This window comes from Daldinia loculata, assembly GCF_022478755.1.
Source record: "Daldinia loculata strain CBS 113971 unplaced genomic scaffold F4817scaffold_96, whole genome shotgun sequence".
In the NCBI taxonomy this organism is placed as follows: domain Eukaryota; kingdom Fungi; phylum Ascomycota; class Sordariomycetes; order Xylariales; family Hypoxylaceae; genus Daldinia; species Daldinia loculata.
This window is the reverse complement of record NW_026054950.1, coordinates 81184-99672: the sequence shown is the minus strand read 5'-3', so window position 1 is coordinate 99672 and position 18489 is coordinate 81184. Positions and strand designations below refer to the sequence as shown.

Below are 18489 nucleotides of genomic sequence, written 5' to 3'. Positions count from 1 at the left end.
TATAACAATATTTAAAAAAAAATTATTAATACATAAAAGATTAAATTAATAAAAAAAAAAAAATATCGAAATTTAAAAAAAATTAATTAATTATATTAAATAATAAAAATATTAAAATTAAATAACTTATTAAAAAACTAAATAAAAAAATATTAAACCTTTTTAAAATTTAAAAAATAATTTTTTTTACCGTTATTAAATTTCATTTATTTAAAAAATAAAAAATTTATAACTTATTTTATACTTTATTTATTAAATTTTATTGCATTAATAATTAAACATTATTTAATTTTAATTAAATTTTATAAAAAATAATCTTAATAAAATTTAAAAAATATTATATAAATAAAGTTAAAAATTTTATATAAACTTAAAAAAATATAAAATATTTAATTAAATAAAAAGATTAATTAACCAAAAAATATTAAACTTAAAAACCTTTTAATTACTTTAATAATAAAAGTGTTAAATAAATAATTTTAACATTTTATTAATAAAATTTAAAAAAATTAATAAACTTTTAAACTTTATTAAAAAAAATTATACTTTTTATTTAAAACTTTAATTTAAAAATAAATTTAAAAAAAAAAGAAATAATATTACATAAATAATAATATTAAAAAATTATTAATTAAAAAAAATAATTAATAAAAAATATAAAATAATTATTTTAAAATTTATTAAATAAAAAATATTATAAAACCATATAATTATATATAAATAAAGTTAACATATTAATAAAAATTCAATTAAACTAAAAAATATATACTTTAAATTATTTATAAATAAATTAAAATTTCTTTTTAAAAAAAAAAAGAGAATTAAAGACCTTAAGACCCTAAAAAATTATTAATAATCTTAATTATATTTTAAATCCTTTACAGCCCTTATTACATTAGGTACCAAGACCCCTAGAACAAAGGAGTTAGTGAATATGCGCCAGCTGCCCCGTATCCTTTATATTCGCAGTCGGGTGGCGGCCTAATTGCTTTCCTCGTCCTTCCTCGCATCTTGTATAGCATCAGTTCAGCAATGGGTTGGATCAATCTAGATAGCGCTTGATGTCAGGTAACTACCGGAGCTAGCACTGAGTTGAGGAAGCTATTCAGGTGAATGTTTTATAAGGTTTCAACATATAATATGCTCACTGATTAGGATCAAAGATTACCTTATTGAAGATGTTAATGATTTACAGTTATGAAGTAGTAAAACCTTTGGGTTAAGCATTCGGAAAAAAAGTCTATAGAACTGCAAGTGGGAAATACTCGCTTTAGCTTAAATAATATATACCGGAGTAGAGGGCTTCCTGCTTAAATAAATAAAATCATGTAGGCTACTGCTTATATCTGAAACCGGATATATTCCGTAGGGGCTGCGGAGTGAGTTATTCCCGGGAGTTCATGAAGTTCAAAGCTGGCCGATCTTAGCGCTGCACCAGTGACCATTATACTATTCGAGTATAGACGCGGCCTCCAGTTCGCCCGTTCATCACTAATCCCACCAGGCATCGGCACTATAATTCTACGCCAGATGAATCATCACCGAGCATGCACGTGGAAACGGCCCGCAAGCTTGCGAGCAGGCGTTTCGATAAAATTTTAAGTACCTAAATTAATAAGTAATTGATAATAATTGATAAAATCTCGATAAGCTAATAAGCACATCCTGTACCTAGCCTCATAGCTACCTAAAGGATCCACACCTGGCCGCCGTGGCTCCTCGGCGATGTTACGGTGACTAGACAGAGACACTGGTTTTTCTGAATATATATAAGGCTGCGATAGAAACCAAAATGGAACCCGTTGATCGATCACGACTAGTCTCAATAACTCACAAGGATAGCTTAATATATACGCTCTACTTATAAAACCCCTTTCTCCACATAGAGTATCAAATGGCCAAGTTCTCCCACGAGGCTGTCTTCGAGGCCGCCTACCAGGCTGGCGAAATCCCGGGCGTGGCCCTTGTGGCTGCTGATGCCACGGGGAAGTTTAGATATGAGAAATCATTTGGCAAGACGGCTCACGGGGAGCCATTCAAGACAGACAGTGTTGTGTGGATGGCATCCTGTTCGAAACTCATGACATCCGTAGCAGCTTTGCAACAAGTCCAACGAGGACATATTGGTTTAGATGAGGATGTCGGTAAGGTGCTCCCGGAAGTCGCCGCGTTGAAGGTTTTGAAGGATTTTGATGCGGAAGGGAAACCCATTTTTGAAGACAGAAAAGAGCCAGTCACTTTGAGGTGAGTGTGTTATGACCTTACCTCAGCTGATAATTACTAACTCCTGGATAAAGAAAACTACTCTCCCATTCCAGTGGACTTACCATGGAAATGTTTTCCCCCAAGCTCCAACAGCTGGAGAAATTCACAGGCCCTCCTGCGAGCCCTCCCAAGGACATCGTAACCGAGTTCTCGCGACCGCTCGTTTTCCAGCCTGGAAAAGGCTGGCAGTACGGCACAAGCATAGACTGGGCAGGTAAACTTGTTGAGCGATTTTCCGGACTGTCCCTCGAGGAATACATGAAGGCCAACATCTGGAGTCCGCTTAACATGCATCATATAACCTTTGCTCCTGATTCAAGGCCAGAGACAAAGTCGCGCAAGGTGGGAATGACTCTTAGGGACAAGGACGGAAAGCTACATCCGACGACAGAGGGCTACTTTTTCCAATACGGGGACAGGGAGGATGCGTACGGCGGAGCAGCGGGCTGGGGATCCGCGGATAGCTATCTGAACATACTACAGAGCCTATGCGCAAACGACGGCCGGGTCCTGAGCAAGGAACTCGTCGAGGAGATGTTCCGGCCGCAGCTGGGACCCGAGGGCAAGGAGACCTTGAACAACATACTCCATTCCGACGAGGAGTCCCGACGAGCTATTAGTAACACATTTGATATAGACCACCAGGTGATGGATTACGGACTCGGCGGAGCGATCGGCCTTAAAGATGAAGTTGGCAGAAGGCAGGCTGGGACTATGTCTTGGGGTGGCATGCCGAATTTGATCTGGTGGATTGATAGAAAAGGCGGCTTGTGTGGCGCGTTGTTCACAAACCTGATACCGGTGGGAGACGCGAAGATTGTCGAGTTGATGGCGCAGTTTGAGCTGTCAGTCTATGAGCAGTATGAAGAATTTAAGAAGCAATAGGTAGTTTGGCTGTTCGGCTAATCCGACATTTCTCTATGTAATCCAAAGCGAATTCTATGTAATCCAAAGCGAATTAGGTAGTTCAATCAATGCCGTTGACTTTACCGCGGTGAGGTTCATTACTCGCATAATATGTTTATTTGTCTTGCTGACTGCATGGCTGGTTGACTGCCTGCATCGGATATTTCGGAAGTCCGTAATCATTGCATGTTTTGATAATTGAGGTCGTCGACGAAGTTTTTAGAATAAGACGTTCTTGATTACATGTGTATTTCACAAATAATTATAACCAATTTTGAGGTTGTGGACGGAATGAAGTTGTGAGATTTATATTCGTGGAAGTGGGATAGAACCAAAAATATTGAAAAAAAGAGTGGTACAAGAGGAATTTAACCTCTCAGAGATGGACTCGCGGGGAATCGAACCCCGGACCACTCCCAAGTTGTACAAAGAATCTCAAAATCACTGATCTTAAAATCACGATCTGAATATCACGTGCTAAGGGAGTATTATACCACTAAACCACAAGCCCGGTGATTGGCAGTAATCTTTTTCAACTTATCTCAAGGGACAATGCGGGGATCTAGTCTGACGCTGTACGCTGTACCATGGCACTGCTAACGTGTAGACATCTTACTTACATGCAGATAATAGCAGCTCTAACACCAATGCCGGACCGGATCTCCATGTACGACTACGGCGGGGTCGATAATCCAATCTATATGTATTATATAATGTCTATAAACCTACCTATACTCGTCTCTTGAAGGTAGGATGGCCTTAATATTGCTACCTGGGTAGGTTACGTATGCGGGATGTGAGTGTCACTAATTGCTAGGTGATAACACAGGTACTGTTGATAGCTATTGTCTAGGTTAGCATTGTTTCATAGTTTCATAATCTGGTTCGAGGTATTCCGGTCATTGATAAAACTGACGGGAAGGAATATGCTCTAGGGGGTTTGGACCCAGGGAATCTTGTGAAGCAACATCTCAATTGAATATATCCAAGCAATGTGCATGTAACATGGGGCAATAAATACCTTACCCAGAAAAACTACCCCGGCGATTCGACTAGGACTCAATAAGGTCTCCACGAGTGCACTGGGCAGCAATGGTCCCCATCAGTATAATACATGCGAGTATGTAGAATACATGTAGTATTGACTTATGACTTGTTAGACGTTGGGCTGCGACCTTTGAAAAATTCTGCTGACGATGAATCAATGGTTTTGTTTTAGACTCTATAATACTACCTCTCAATAGTAGGGACTATGCATTTTCTGATAGGCTCATATCGATCATGAGGGGATGTTCGTTTGAATTGTCGCTGAACGCGGTCCATGACAAAGAGAGGAGAAAAACAAAGTAGTGAGATGGAGATTCTCAATTGTCAGCGAGTATCAGTAAACACAGTATGTACTAACACGTGTAGATACCTAGATAATACATCTTGAAGGTTGAGAGTGCGTTTTGCAATGCACGTACTCGAGCTTATTTTATAAGCACCTGATGACCTCAGGTAGGAGGTAGTTACACCTAAGGTACAATATCATACCGCCGGCCGCGACCCCACTCTTACACTTGCACAGGCACCTACCTCTAAGGTACCTACCTACAATCACTGCTGCTACGGCAAGCGCCACCCCCCCACAAAGTGCAATCATTACGCAAAAGGCAGTGGCCGATCAGCCGCGAACTTTCAAACACCTCTTAAGCTAGTTAGTCCTATTTTTTCTTTTTTATCAACTCGACTCCGCCAAACCTGCATCTCATCGTCGACCAAGTCAAGTAGATATCCAGGCACTTGGTGCGAATCATATTACTTCATCCCAAGCTAACACGACTTAGCACGTTCTTCTTGATCTTAGAAAAAAATTGTGGTACAGCGGCCTGCACCCGCTTGGACCTATCTAAAATTCAGCTTCCTGAGAACTGTGCCGGACATCATATCTCTACACCTCACATCATCCATCATCAGTCGCCCCTCATCCGCGCACCGTCCACCTGCTATCCAACTATTTAATCTGCATCTCTGCGACACCCGGAGCCTATCTTTCATCGATTTCTCCATCTCCCGAGTCAGCCGTGAATTCATCGGACCGTTTCTGCAACCGAATCTCTTTTTTTGATACCCACAAGGCTGATATTCGAGACGAGGCTCAACCTTGCAACTTACACACCCCACAAGGCCCTGCACTCCGTCACCCCGCCTTGTGCACCGACGAGTAGTTCGAGACACCATACTGGAGGAGCCGTCCAAGCTATTTTGGACGCTCCCGCGCTGCGAGTCAAATTGTCGTCGCCGATCACCTAAATTTTAGTAGTGGAGGGGGAGCTGACATATTCTTTGCGGCTCTGCCGCCCCGGCCTTCACTATGGGAAAGATATCGAAGACCATGCAAGCTAAGCACAAGGAGACTATGGTAAGTACTCTTGCATATTATCTGTTCTCCCATGCAGTCCGCTGATTTTTCTCTAGTCTCCTTGGTTGCAGGAGTTCGTTAATAATGCGACCTCCACACCCTTACCTCTCCTACCCAGCGTCCTTGCGACATTTCCTTCACGATGGCCTTTCCCGAGAGGTGATTTATATCACTGGATCCCGTTACTGAATCGCTTCGACGAGCTCCTGGAATCGTTCTGTTCCATTTACAAGTTGAACGAGGGCCCCCAGAGTAGAGACTTTGGTTGCGAAGTTCTATTGGCATCTAGCTCAGTCGACGGCGAGGAACAGTGGAGCGACCCAGAAAAGTTAACGGAGTTGGGGTATGGCAAGGATGGCGATGTCGACCTTATCGTGGCTATCCTAAAGTTCACTCAGATGCTCCTGGATCACTGTGGAAACCGCAGCATCTACGGCAGCAGTCCTCACTTGAACGACCTTCTAAACAGTACTGACTTCGCCATCATCTGTGCCACTCTGCGTGTCGGCGTGGAACTGGCCCAGCGCTATCAGGCGTCAGTGAAACGCATCCATGGGATTTCAGCCAGACAAGTACACCCATCTCTCCTCTCAAACCATTACAACATAGATCTCGACCGTGTGCTACAACTTGCACAACCCTTTGTCAAGACGCCCCTCTCTAAATCCCTAGAGCCTTCGCTCCTCTCCACTCCGGGTTCCAGCAAGAATAAGGATAAGACTCACGGCGGAAGCCCTAAAAATGTAGCTACTATGTATGCAAACGACCTGTGCGCTCTTGCGAAGGCGGATTCTACCGAATCCTCGGGTTCTCAAGCACGTTGGAGTGGCTGGGGCGACGTTAAGCTCACGTACTATCCTACTTCCGACGTTTCTCAGGCGCCGACGCAACCGTCCTTACCTGATCGAGCTACAACCTCGAATGTGCCTTCAACGCCGACGCCTCTGAGGCGAAGTAGCACAACTGGTGCAACGCAGTCTACACCCCGTACAAGTCGTCAGGGAGCATCGGAGGACAGCCCATCCTCCGCCTCTCGGCCCCCAGCCGTAGGTCGGGATGAGAATTCTCCGCCTGGACAGAAGTCTTTGGAGATATCTCATGCCTCGGTGTGCTCGACATCGATCTATCAACTTCTCGCTAGGGCTCCAGCAGACCTTCCGAAAGAGACCAAGTACGAATTTTTGAACCGTCTCAGGGTTGCCAAGGCTCTCACGGGGTCTGTCGAATCTCGACGACAGGCACTGAAAGCGCGTTTGTTGGCTATCCAAAACCTGGCGTATATTCACATAGAGCCCACCTTCATCGAGAAAGTCCTTAGGCAGGATAACGATGAGCCGCGACGGTTTCAGCTTGTGTACCAGCTCGCGGAACTGATTCACCCCGCCGCCGATGGCGCTACGGTAGTACCTATCGATTTACAGTCGATCGCGTTATCACTCCTGGAAGCCATTTCCGGTTTCCATAACAAGCTGCCTGATATATTTTCCGCATTGAACGCGACTGTGAACCACGGCGTATTGCTGTATGTTATTAGGAAGGCCGTCGACGAGATGAAGAATGACGATTCTGGAGAGCGGTATAGTGAGGAAGACGAATGGCGTGACAACCTGTTCTCTCTTACACTTCATATCACAATGGCCATGGCTAACAATACTAACCGTAACACGCCCGAGATTATCTCGGCTGGATTGCTGGACATTATGGTCGAAGTCCTCAACATTAGGTCTAATATAGCAGAACGCACATACGGCACTTTGGTAGGATTCTTAGACAGTCTGGTGTACAACGTCCAGACTTCATTCCAGACCTTGATACATGCCGGTGGCCTTGATGCTATCACCAACCTAGTTACTCATGAAGTTGAACTCGCAGGGAAGCTCATCACGGAGGGCAAGGGAACACCCGCTACCCATCGTTCTCAGGTTGTTGATTACGAGATACCTTTCTATCAGCAACAGAACCTAAAATTTATCCTGAAGTTCATCCACCATGTGATGTCCAATGCCTTTTCATTCGGTGGAAACACTGATCGACTACTGAGGAACCTCGTCGATAAATCTGCACTACTTCGCAGTATGCGCGAGATCATTGAGAACATGACGAAGTTCGGGTCTATAGTGTGGACTAATGCCGTCATTATTTTGAGCGACTTCCTTAACAACGATCCTACGAGCTTCGCCGCTATCTCTGAAGCGGGCTTGATCCAGAGCTATCTACAAGCTCTGACAGGTCGTCCAGTGCAGGCAGAACAAACCGGTGGGACAGACTCGGGCCCATCTGAAACTCGGGATGAGAGCCCCGGATCGCCTTCGGATGGCTCGACGCCTGATCTCCTTGAACCCGACAATCGTCCGCACCCTCCGTCGTTGGATCAGTTAGAAGCCCCTCGGGATGGTTTAGCCCGTGGTATTTTACCAAACTCCGAACCCATCACGAACGTGCCAGGTGTTTTGAATGCCATTTCTTTAAATAATGTTGGCATGAAGATGGTTGTCGCGTCTCGCGCATTCGACAGCTACTTCGAGATATTTGAGAGCCCCGAGCACGTCCGAGTGATGGCGGCCGATGAGAGCGTGGCCTCTAATGTTGGTAGTGGGTTCGATGAGCTTGCCCGTCATCACCCTTCACTTAGACCAGCTATAGCAAATGCCGTTTTAGATATGGTTGCTCGAGTCGCCCATCTCGCCAAGGTCAAGGCTAGGGATTCTCAATGGGGAGCCAAGCTTCTCGTGAAAGATTCGAAAGGCCGAGAAGTAATTGCAAATGAAGGTCTATTGCGCGAATCTGAAGAGGCCGTATTGGATAAAGGCAAAGACAAGGCTGTTACTACTGGGGATGACGCTGATGTTGAAATGGCTGATGCAATCGCGCAGCAAGCGGAAAATGAAGAACCAACATCATTCAGTTCCACGGTTGATACATCTATCACGCCTTATATCTATGCAATTTCCAACTTCTTGTCCCAATATATTAGTAACACGAACCTCAAGATGAATCTGATCAACAATGGTGGGATAGAGTTGCTTCTTGATCTTAGTACTTCACCGAGTCTCCCGCATGACTTTGGGGATTCTCTAGCATCTCGAAATTTACAGTCGGTTGTATCCCAGCTGATCGAGGCAACTCCGATTGTCGGGTTACCTTCTCTATTAAAAAGGATTCAGGCCGAGGTCGATGTGCTTCAGCCGATTACCCAAGCTCAAGAGCCAGGCTCGTACTTCTTGCCGTTCCTTCAAGCAGACACGAACCTAGCGGATCAGGCTAGCAACGACGTTGCAGATAAGCTTTCTCGTGGCACTCAACTAGCGAAGGCACTCTTAAATACCCAGTCTCTCATAAAGACGCTCTATCAGTGTTTCCCCTTTTCCTCGCGATCGCAGACAGTCACACTCCAACCGGTTGTTGTTTTCGACTACTATGGCCGCCTGATCAAGTCTCTTGGCCCCTTACTGCGCGCGGTAATTTTAGAAGAGGAGGCTATTTCTAGCAGCGTTCCTGAGCATTGGTCGACCAGAAAGACAGGCCATTCTGTGGACCGACAAGGTCAATCTAATAGCGGCACTGCGTCGAGTAGTGGGAATGTTATCACCGCCGAGCCCGATGACTCGAGCTTACCAGACGTATTATCATCTAGCGCTCTGTGGAAGCTCTCGACAACCAAGACCACCAGCTCCAACGATGGCCCCTCCAAGAGTGAACAGTCAAGTCCGCGCTATCAGAATTACAGAACTCTCCGTCTTTTGTTGCATTCATTGATGCCTGCTACGTTCCCGCTTTTCCAGACCCTAGGGAAGGCTCTGTTACCTCGTCGTGAACGAGATCTATACTTACGAGTCCACCACATGCAACTAGCAGAGCAGTTGGCACAGGCAATATTGGAGCAATTTGAATTGCCGGATCGTGAAAAGACTTACAAGGACTTCCACTATTGGATCATCATGTTGCATGCCGTTCATGAAATGCTGGTAAACCGTACGATAGAATGTAAGTGACATTGTATTTCAATTTCTTGATATGCCTAATACTAATTTATTTAGCTCGTTCGGAGCGGCAATCTGCAAACCAGATAATCGCGCCCGTCCTGATCGCATTCAAGAAATATGGCGGGCTGGAACTCCTGAACTCAATGCTGCGTACATTCAAGAATGAGATCTGCAAAGAGGACAAAGATGGGGAGGACTCTTCCATGTCGCGACTTGCTGTTATCGGCATGAAGAAGATCTTAGATCTGTACATCATGGCAGTTAATGGCAAGGTCATCACAGATTCTGTGAGCCAGATTAATGTCCTTCCAAGGGGCGTTGGGAGCAGCGATAGACGAGCTGATTCTCTAGTTGCCCCGAACTTGGTGGTTGAGTTGCGGATGGCCATACTGCCGGTAATGAGAGAACTCTGGGAGTCGCCGTTGGTTGAGAAAGGCTCAGCCCCCATCCTTGCGAAGATTATCTTGATCCTGAAGTCCATTTCCCTCGCCGACTCTGAAAGCAATGCGTATAAGCGTTCGGACAAGGTCTGTTACTGGTTTCCATAATTGTTGTTGTATTTGATTGCTAATTTCTGCAGAACACCCCTCAAGCATATCTCCAGGCGAAGTCGCTCCGATTTTCTTGGCCAACTGTCGCCGATCATGTAAGAGAAGTCATTAGTGACACGGCCTGTTCAGAAGAACTTGCTCAAGAGGCCATTTATCGGGCCAATGGTAGCCGGCAGTTAGCCGTCGAGTACTGCAGAGTACACGAGTCAGGCGTTGCTGGCACCCGGAATCCCATACCTGAGCGGGATTTGCCGGAGAACGCAGTACCCAATGAGCTCGCTGCCTTCGTACAGGCGAGTGAGCAGGCTTCTAACGAGGATGACCCAATGGTTTTAGACCAAACTCCCGAAATACCGTCCGGAATTTTACTTGACGAGGACATCTTGGGCGATTTAGGGCAGGTCGTGACTCTGTCAAACAACAATGGCCGAGATACACCCGTCCCTCCTCTGATTCCGCGGGATGATGATGGAGCAGCGTCGTCATCAACCACCCCTGCACAGGGCCCTTCAGCGGAGGCGAACACTGAGGCAGACCTTGCGAAGAGAGGTGTCGTTGCTAAGGAGGATCTGGATGAAGAACGTGCCAAATTACGCGAGAATCTTATTGATAGATGCCTAGACGTCATAAGAGCGCACCCCGACTCAACATACGAGGTTTCCGAGTTGATCTCCTCCATCATTCTACGAACCCCCGGCGATGATCTGTCTTCGAGGCAAGAAATAGGGGAGACCTTGATCAATGCTCTTATGTCGTTCGCAGGGGACGATGATCTGAAGGATAACGGGCGAAGCATTGCGGCTTATGCTCACCTTCTTTCTCTTCTCCTCCAGGACAAGAGTTTCTTCCGAGCGACCGTTGACACACTGAAGGGTAATGTGGGCGAGTTCTTGCGGTTCCTTGAAGTCCCAACTTCTCCATCTACTGATGAACTTTCCCCTTGGATACCTTATGTCCTCCTTATTTTTGAGATTCTCCTCAGTGACGATGAGCAGCCTGGAGAAATAAAATGGAAGATTCAAGCATCTGAGACCGAACCGATTGAACCACTACAATGGACTCCCAAGGATCTCAACGTGAAAGAAGATAAACGCCAGAAGCTCCTGAGCTCAGTACTAGAGATATTACCTCGGATTGGCAAGGAAGAGTCGTTGGCTGTATCGGTCCTACGAATCTTGGTCATTTTAACTCGTGATCGTTCTATAGCACGACTAATTGGCGACAAGAAGAATCTGCAGCGGTTATTTGTCACCGCTAAGCAACTCTCTGGCGTTGGATCGGCGCGTCTTAACGAAACTCGAATCGCGTCTTATATTTTGACAATTCTCCGGCATATCGTTGAAGACGAGGAAGTTATCAAACAAATAATGAGAAGTGAAATCAGAGCTTACTTTGTCGCCGGTCGAAATACACGACCCATGGATGCGGCTGGTTTTATCAGGAGTTTTTCCCAGCTGGCGCTTCGTGATCCGAGGTTATTTATCCAGGTCGCAGATGAGACGGTCAAGTTGAGCCGATGGTCTCCCTCAGAGAACGGCCACGGGCGTGGGCAGTCGATAGTTCTCAAGGAAACAAAATCGGATACCCCGAAAGATGATGTGGCACCTACTGTCCGAGCTACCGAGGATTTGACTATCCAAGATGTGAAACCGTCCACCGAGGGTGAAGATAAGCAGATGGTAGACGCTTCTAAGCCTCACCAACCGGATACTAAACGTCCTGTGCTCGAGAACCCCGATGGCGTTGTCCATTTCTTACTATGTGAATTACTAAACTACAAGGAAGTAGACGACAAGGAGCCTGTGCAGCCTCCTAAGGATGCCAAGAAGCCAGGTGATCAAGCATCATCTGCTTCCCTTTCTGGTGGGATCTCCAGTGGAATTACTGAAGCCGAAGGTCGCACGGCCGATAGTAAAGAGAAGAAAGCCAAGCCTACATTTAAGGCTGAAGAACATCCTATCTTCATCTATCGCTGCTTCCTCTTACATTGTCTGGCAGAGCTACTTCAGAGCTATAACCGCACGAAGGTTGAGTTTATCAACTTCAAGAGAAGCCAGCCGCTTTTCGCGAATACTCCTGTCAAACCTCGATCTAGTGTTTTGAATTATCTTCTCAATGATCTGCTCTACTCGAGCCACATGGACAGCACTGCGGATGCGATTTTGTATAAGAAGAGATACGCCACATCCGTACAGACACTGAACCTCCTAGTCGCCCTCGTAAGCAAGACAGGAGAGAAGCCTGTTGAGCAGGGCCGAGACAAATATGATTATGACGACGAGCCGGATCTGCTGTTTGTGCGAAAGTTCGTACTGGATACGGTGCTCAGATCCTACAAGGATGCTGCCACATCTAATGAACCATTTGATAGTCGATATGCAAAAATGCTAGCTTTAGCAGAAGTTATGCATCTGATGATGGGCGACAAGGACAAGGATACCCCCGCGTCATCTCGAAATGTTCATGATCCTGTTGAAAGATCGCAGGCTCAAATTCGACGTCTTATGTATGAAAAGGGCTACCTTACCGCGCTCACATCCTCTATTGCCGACATCGATCTCGCCTTTCCACCCGTGAAGCGAACTATTAAGTATCTTCTTCGCGTGTTGCGAATCTTGACCAGCACCGCTATTCATCTAAGTCACTCTAACATCATCCCTACCGTACCGACCCAGGAGAATGTCGACGAGGAGACCTTCTCGGCCAGCTCTCTCTCAGATATCGATGATGATCGAGAAGAGACTCCGGATCTCTATCGAAACTCAGCTCTTGGTATGCTAGAACCTGGCAGAGATCGAGACGAGGACTATTCAGAAGATTCGGAAGATGGTATGTGCTCATATTCCTTTATTATTAATTGACTGTGCTAACTTGCGTAGATGACGATGAAGAGATGTACGACGACGAGTACGACGACGACATGGGGTATGAATCTGAAGATCGCGAAGAGGACGTTAGCGAAAGAGACGACGAGGAACTCGAAGGCATGGGTCCTATCGAGGGGCTATCAGGAGACCATGGCGTCATTGAAGTCACAATGGACGATGACGACGACGAAGATGATGACATGGATGAAGATGATGAAGATGGTAGCGAGGACGATGATCTCGATTCTGAAGACATGGATGAAACAGAGGACCGCATCGAAATTGTTGACGATGAGGGCAATCCGCTCGAGGATGATGGCGTTTCAGGATGGGAGAGCGATACAGATGATGAGGAAGAAGACGATGACGACGACGACATAGAAGAGATTGACTACGACGCAGAAGCTCAAGATCTCCAAGAAGCTGCTGAGCTGAGAGACTTGGACGATGTCGATGGATTAGGCCGATTCGGTAATATTATGCGTGCTATCGAGGAGGAGAACTTTGAGCATCCCGATGAGATTAATGCCCTCAACGAACGCTACATGGAAGATGACGACGAAGATGGTAGGTGTTCCATACTATTTGCGACATCATGTACTAACCCTAAATCTAGAGGACGAAGAAGAAGAAGACGATATGGAGGATGAATACGCATATGAGGATGACTTCCCCAGTAAGTTATTTGCCCCTCTCCCCAATTCCCACTATGAGTCTAGAGCCAGAAGAGGCTGATAATATTTGCCTTTCTTCAAAGATGATGCACCGCCTCGCGATGCTGGACCCCCTAGTTTGGGCTGGGATACCCTTGTGGTAGAACCACATGGAGCTATTCTCGGTCACCATCATCGGCATCGACACGGCACCCGCAGTCCCTTCCCTCCTATCCCGTTTATGATGGGATCTCGAGAAATGGCTTTCGGTGGTACGTCGAGAACTCATCTCATATACATATATCGCATCCCTACAGCTTATCTTCCCTTCGCCTTTGAGATTGTATTGATACGCTAACGCATACATAGATCCGCGAGGTTTTCTTCGTAATCGACACGATCCACGACCTGCTAGTAACGAGGATGGGTTAAATCCTCTACTTCGCCGGGGCAACGAGACTGGTAGAGACGGATCTCCTCGTCCGCCTCACCTTGGTGGCCTAGTCCGACTAGGATTCCCTGGAGGTCTATTTGGAGGTAGTAACATTGACAGTCCGATGTCCCTCATCAACGACCTTGTGGCGTCCCTTCCCGCTTCGATACACCGCCATGGACAAGCTTTTCATTTTCAGATAACACAGGGACCACGTGGCGACATACACGACATACATTTCCCATTTAGCACACCACGCGAATCACGCTCGGACAATCGCAGGGAGACGTACCAAGAGCCTACCCACGCAACCTCGTTCACATCCGAATCAACAATGACCCGATGGACGGAAGAAGTCAAAATGATCTTCGGGATGCAATATACGGAGAAGTCTCACCGCCTTGTACCAGCACTTCTTTACTATATTGTACCACCAGCCATTCAACACGAGGTGGAGCTCAAAGCCAAGGAAGCGGAGCGTCAACGACAGCAAGAGGAGGAACGCAAAAAGCGTGAGGAGGAAGAGAGAAAAGCGCGGGAAGCTAAAGAGGCCGAGGAAAAAGCTGCTCGGGAGAAGCAGGAGGCCGAAGAACGTGAACGAGCAGCGGCTGAATTTGCACAAGCTCAATCCCAGACGACTACTACCCAGGAAGGTGAGCAGGGTGGTCACGAAGAGCCGGAAGCCATGGAAGGCGTAGAGATATCTGACGTACCAGCGGCTGTAACAGAAGACGAACCGGCCGCCACCCAACCGCGCGCATTCACTACAATTAGAGGCGAGCAAGTGGATGTTACAGAGTTGGGTATTGACCCCGACTATCTGGAGGCACTTCCTGAAGAATTCAGAGAAGAAGTCATTGCTCAGACAGTTAGCTCACGCAGAGCCGAAGCTCGAGAGGCACCTGGAGGATCAGGGGAGCAGACCGAGGTATTCCAGGAGTTCTTGGATGCTCTACCAGATGACCTCCGCATCGAGATTGTTCAGCAGGAGCGGGCAGAACAGCGCCGACGAGAACGAGAGGAGATGCGACGCCAGACAGCCATTTCTGGCCAAACGGCCGAAGCTCAGGACATGGATACCGCCAGTATATTGATGACGTTCCCACCCGCGCTTCGAGAGCAAGTTCTCATGGATCAAGGCGCAGATATTATCGACTCTTTGCCGCCCGATCTCGCAGCTCAAGCACGCCGACTAGTCCGGTCTTCCAACCCTATTGCCCACCATGATAGACCGTCTTCTGGCACCAGCCGGCCACGAGATGGTGCTCAACCCAGTGGAACAACTGAAGGAGACAAGCCTCACCGAAGAACAGTAGTGCAAATGCTAGATAAACCAGGCGTTTATACTTTACTTCGTCTAATGTTCATCAATATGAAGGGCGGGTCTCTAGAGACTTCTTTGAAATCATTGTTTAAGGATGTCTGCGAAAACCGACAAACCCGATTTGATGTCGTTAGCAATTTACTTAAGATCTTGCAGGAAGGCTCAACCGATGTAGACGCCGTCGAACGAAGTTTTGCGTCGCTCTCTATCAAAGCGAAGCAGCCTAAAGAAGTCGACACTAAGACTCAAACCCCCCAAAGTCTAAAACGTACATTCACAAATATCAGCAACGCCGGTTCCGTCCAGACGAGCTCGGAGACATCACCGCTCTTGATTGTCCAGCAATGTCTTGATCTATTATGCTACCTTGCGGATCAGAATATCCACGTGCCTTCTCTCTTCCTCACCGAGCACGAAGGGGTTAGCACTACTGCTATCAAACGTAGTCTCAGCCGCAAAGGAAAAGCTAAAGATGTGAAAGCTAACAAGTATGCCATCAACTCGTTGCTTGCTCTCCTCGATCGCGATCTTGTCATGGAAAGTTCTTCTATCATGGATAGCTTGTCGCAACTATTAAGCCGAGTGACGGGCCCACTACTCGCCCTGGATCGCAAACAAAAAGAAGCCGCAGAAGCCATCAAAAAAATCGATACCCAAGCCGCAAACGCGGCAGAGCCCGGAACAACCGCGCCTGTAGACCCTACGATCGCGGCAACCGATAACACAGAGGCTACAGAACAGAACAACGCAAGCACGTCGGAGCAAGCGGGGGAACATGCCGCAGGTAGCCCTACTGAGGAAAATGAGCCCTCTGCCACCTCGGCTGCTGATGCCGAATCATCCAAGGCGCTAGAAAAGCAAGCGATGCTTAAGCGAATTAAGCAGCTACACCCGCCCGTTATCCCAGTACACAACCTAACTCTTATTATTAAGATCTTTGTGGCTCGAGAGTGTAGTTCGAAAACTTTCAAGGAGACCCTATCAACTATCAAGAATCTGTCCGTGATTCCCGGGGCAATGCTGGTATTTGGCGAGGAGCTCGCTCGTCAGGCCCAGCTCTTAAGCGAGAAGATCGTCGTTCACCTAGACGAGCTATTACCACATATTCAGAACGCTGCTTCAGGCACTGAGATCCAGGGAGTCGCTTTGGCCAAGTTCTCTCCTGGTGCTTCCGACCAGAACAAACTTCTTCGAGTGCTGACAGCTCTCGATCACTTATTCGCACAGAAAAAGTCGGATGCAACAGAAGGTTCTGATTCTGATAATACTAAGAAGCAAGATTTACTCGCTACTCTCTACCGCAACTCAACCTTCAACGCCTTATGGGAGAAGCTGAGCGCCTGCCTGAGCGCAATTCGTCAACGCGATAGCCTGCTCAACGTAGCTACTATTCTTCTTCCCTTGATTGAGGCCCTCATGGTTGTCTGCAAGGATACTACCCAAAATGAGTCGTCCCAGGCAAGCAAGGACCTGGTTCTTACGAGCCCGCAGCCGGAGTCGCATTTGGCAGGTCTATTCTTCACATTCACGGAAGAGCATCGTCGGATCCTGAACGAACTTGTTCGCAACAATCCATCCCTTATGAAAGGCACCTTCTCGCACCTTGTCAAGAATCCTAAAGTCCTGGAGTTCGATAATAAGCGCAGTTGGTTCAACCGCAGCGTTCACAATAAACAGCACGTCAGTCAGCGGCCACATCCGTTATTACAGCTACAAGTTCGCCGAGAGCACGTTTTCCACGACTCTTTCAAGTCACTATACTTCAAGACAGGCGAGGAGATGAAGTTCGGAAAGCTGAGCATTAGATTCCACGGCGAAGAGGGCGTAGATGCCGGCGGTGTCACCAGGGAATGGTTCCAGGTTCTCGCACGACAGATGTTCGACGCCAACTATGCCCTATTCGTGCCTGTTTCAAGCGACCGAACGACCTTCCACCCCAACAAGCTCAGTGGCATAAACGATGAGCATCTCATGTTTTTTAAGTTCATCGGGAGAATCATCGGCAAGGCCTTATACGAGGGCCGTCTACTTGATTGCTATTTCAGCCGTGCGGTCTACAAACGAATCCTAGGAAAGCCGGTCTCGGTCAAGGATATGGAGTCCTTTGATCCGGATTACTACAAATCACTCTCCTGGATGCTGAACAACGACATCACTGATATTATCACTGAGACGTTCTCGGTTGAGGATGATGAGTTCGGTGTTACCAGGATCCACGACCTCATAGAACACGGCCGCAACGTGCCTGTGACGGAAGATAACAAGCACGAATATGTGCGCCTAGTAGTTGAACACAAGCTACTAACGTCCGTCAAGGACCAGATGGAGAATTTCCTGAAAGGTAAGATACAAATTCCCTCGACATTTCCGAAACTTAGACTAACCTATGAACAGGCTTCCACGAAATCATCCCCGCTGAACTCATATCTATCTTCAACGAGCAGGAATTAGAGCTGTTGATCTCTGGTCTACCGGACGTTGATATAGATGACTGGAAGAGCAACACGGAATATCACAACTACTCGCCATCCTCCCCGCAGATCCAGTGGTTCTGGCGCGCAGTCCGGTCGTTCGATAAGGAGGAACGCGCGAAGCTCCTACAGTTCGTCACGGGAACCAGTAAAGTGCCTCTTAATGGCTTCAAGGAGCTCGAGGGTATGAACGGAGTCAATCGATTCAACATCCATCGCGACTACGGGAACAAGGACCGTCTGCCAAGCTCTCACACGTGCTTTAACCGTAAGTATTGTCCTGTTTGTTCTCGGCATGATATGATTTACTAACAGCTACGCAGAGCTCGATATTCCTGAGTATGAGAGCTACGACATTCTCCGTAAGCAGGTGCTCAAGGCCATCACAGCTGGTAGTGACTACTTCGGCTTCGCCTAAAGGACAACCAAGTCCAATTACAAAGTCCATGAAACAACAACAAGACATAGCCGTGTTATACCCCAGCATCATGATTGCATCAGTCTTGTACAGCATAGAGAAGGAGGATAAGGGGTAAGGGTGTGCATGATTTTTTTTTCCCCTGGCGATATTAGGAGGCATTGGGTGAATTGAGATTCCCGCGTGGCATTCGGCATATAGATTCTTCTGAGAG

At 46.8% G+C, this 18489-nt stretch overlaps 2 protein-coding genes and 1 non-coding gene across 3 annotated transcripts; 2 read left to right on the top strand and 1 right to left on the bottom strand.

Moving 5' to 3' along the window:
* Positions 1 to 1446: 1446 nt before the first annotated feature.
* Positions 1447 to 3514, top strand: F4817DRAFT_353646 (beta-lactamase/transpeptidase-like protein). The gene is made up of 2 exons (XM_049305402.1): positions 1447 to 2244; positions 2298 to 3514. Exons 1-2 carry the CDS (start codon positions 1895 to 1897, stop codon positions 3148 to 3150), a joined length of 1203 nt encoding a protein of 400 aa, XP_049153940.1. The 5' UTR covers positions 1447 to 1894; the 3' UTR covers positions 3151 to 3514.
* A 40-nt stretch (positions 3515 to 3554) lies between these two features.
* On the bottom strand, positions 3555 to 3682 carry F4817DRAFT_t152. Its single transcript has one exon. It is a non-coding gene; the product is annotated as a tRNA-Ala (tRNA).
* A 1845-nt stretch (positions 3683 to 5527) lies between these two features.
* F4817DRAFT_321064 (uncharacterized protein) lies at positions 5528 to 18275 on the top strand (the record flags this gene model as incomplete). The annotated part of the gene is made up of 10 exons (XM_049301248.1): positions 5528 to 5575; positions 5632 to 9559; positions 9613 to 10085; positions 10139 to 12938; positions 12989 to 13543; positions 13593 to 13652; positions 13734 to 13901; positions 13999 to 17727; positions 17781 to 18125; positions 18181 to 18275. 10 exons carry the CDS (start codon positions 5528 to 5530, stop codon positions 18273 to 18275), a joined length of 12201 nt encoding a protein of 4066 aa, XP_049153939.1.
* Positions 18276 to 18489: the final 214 nt, after the last annotated feature.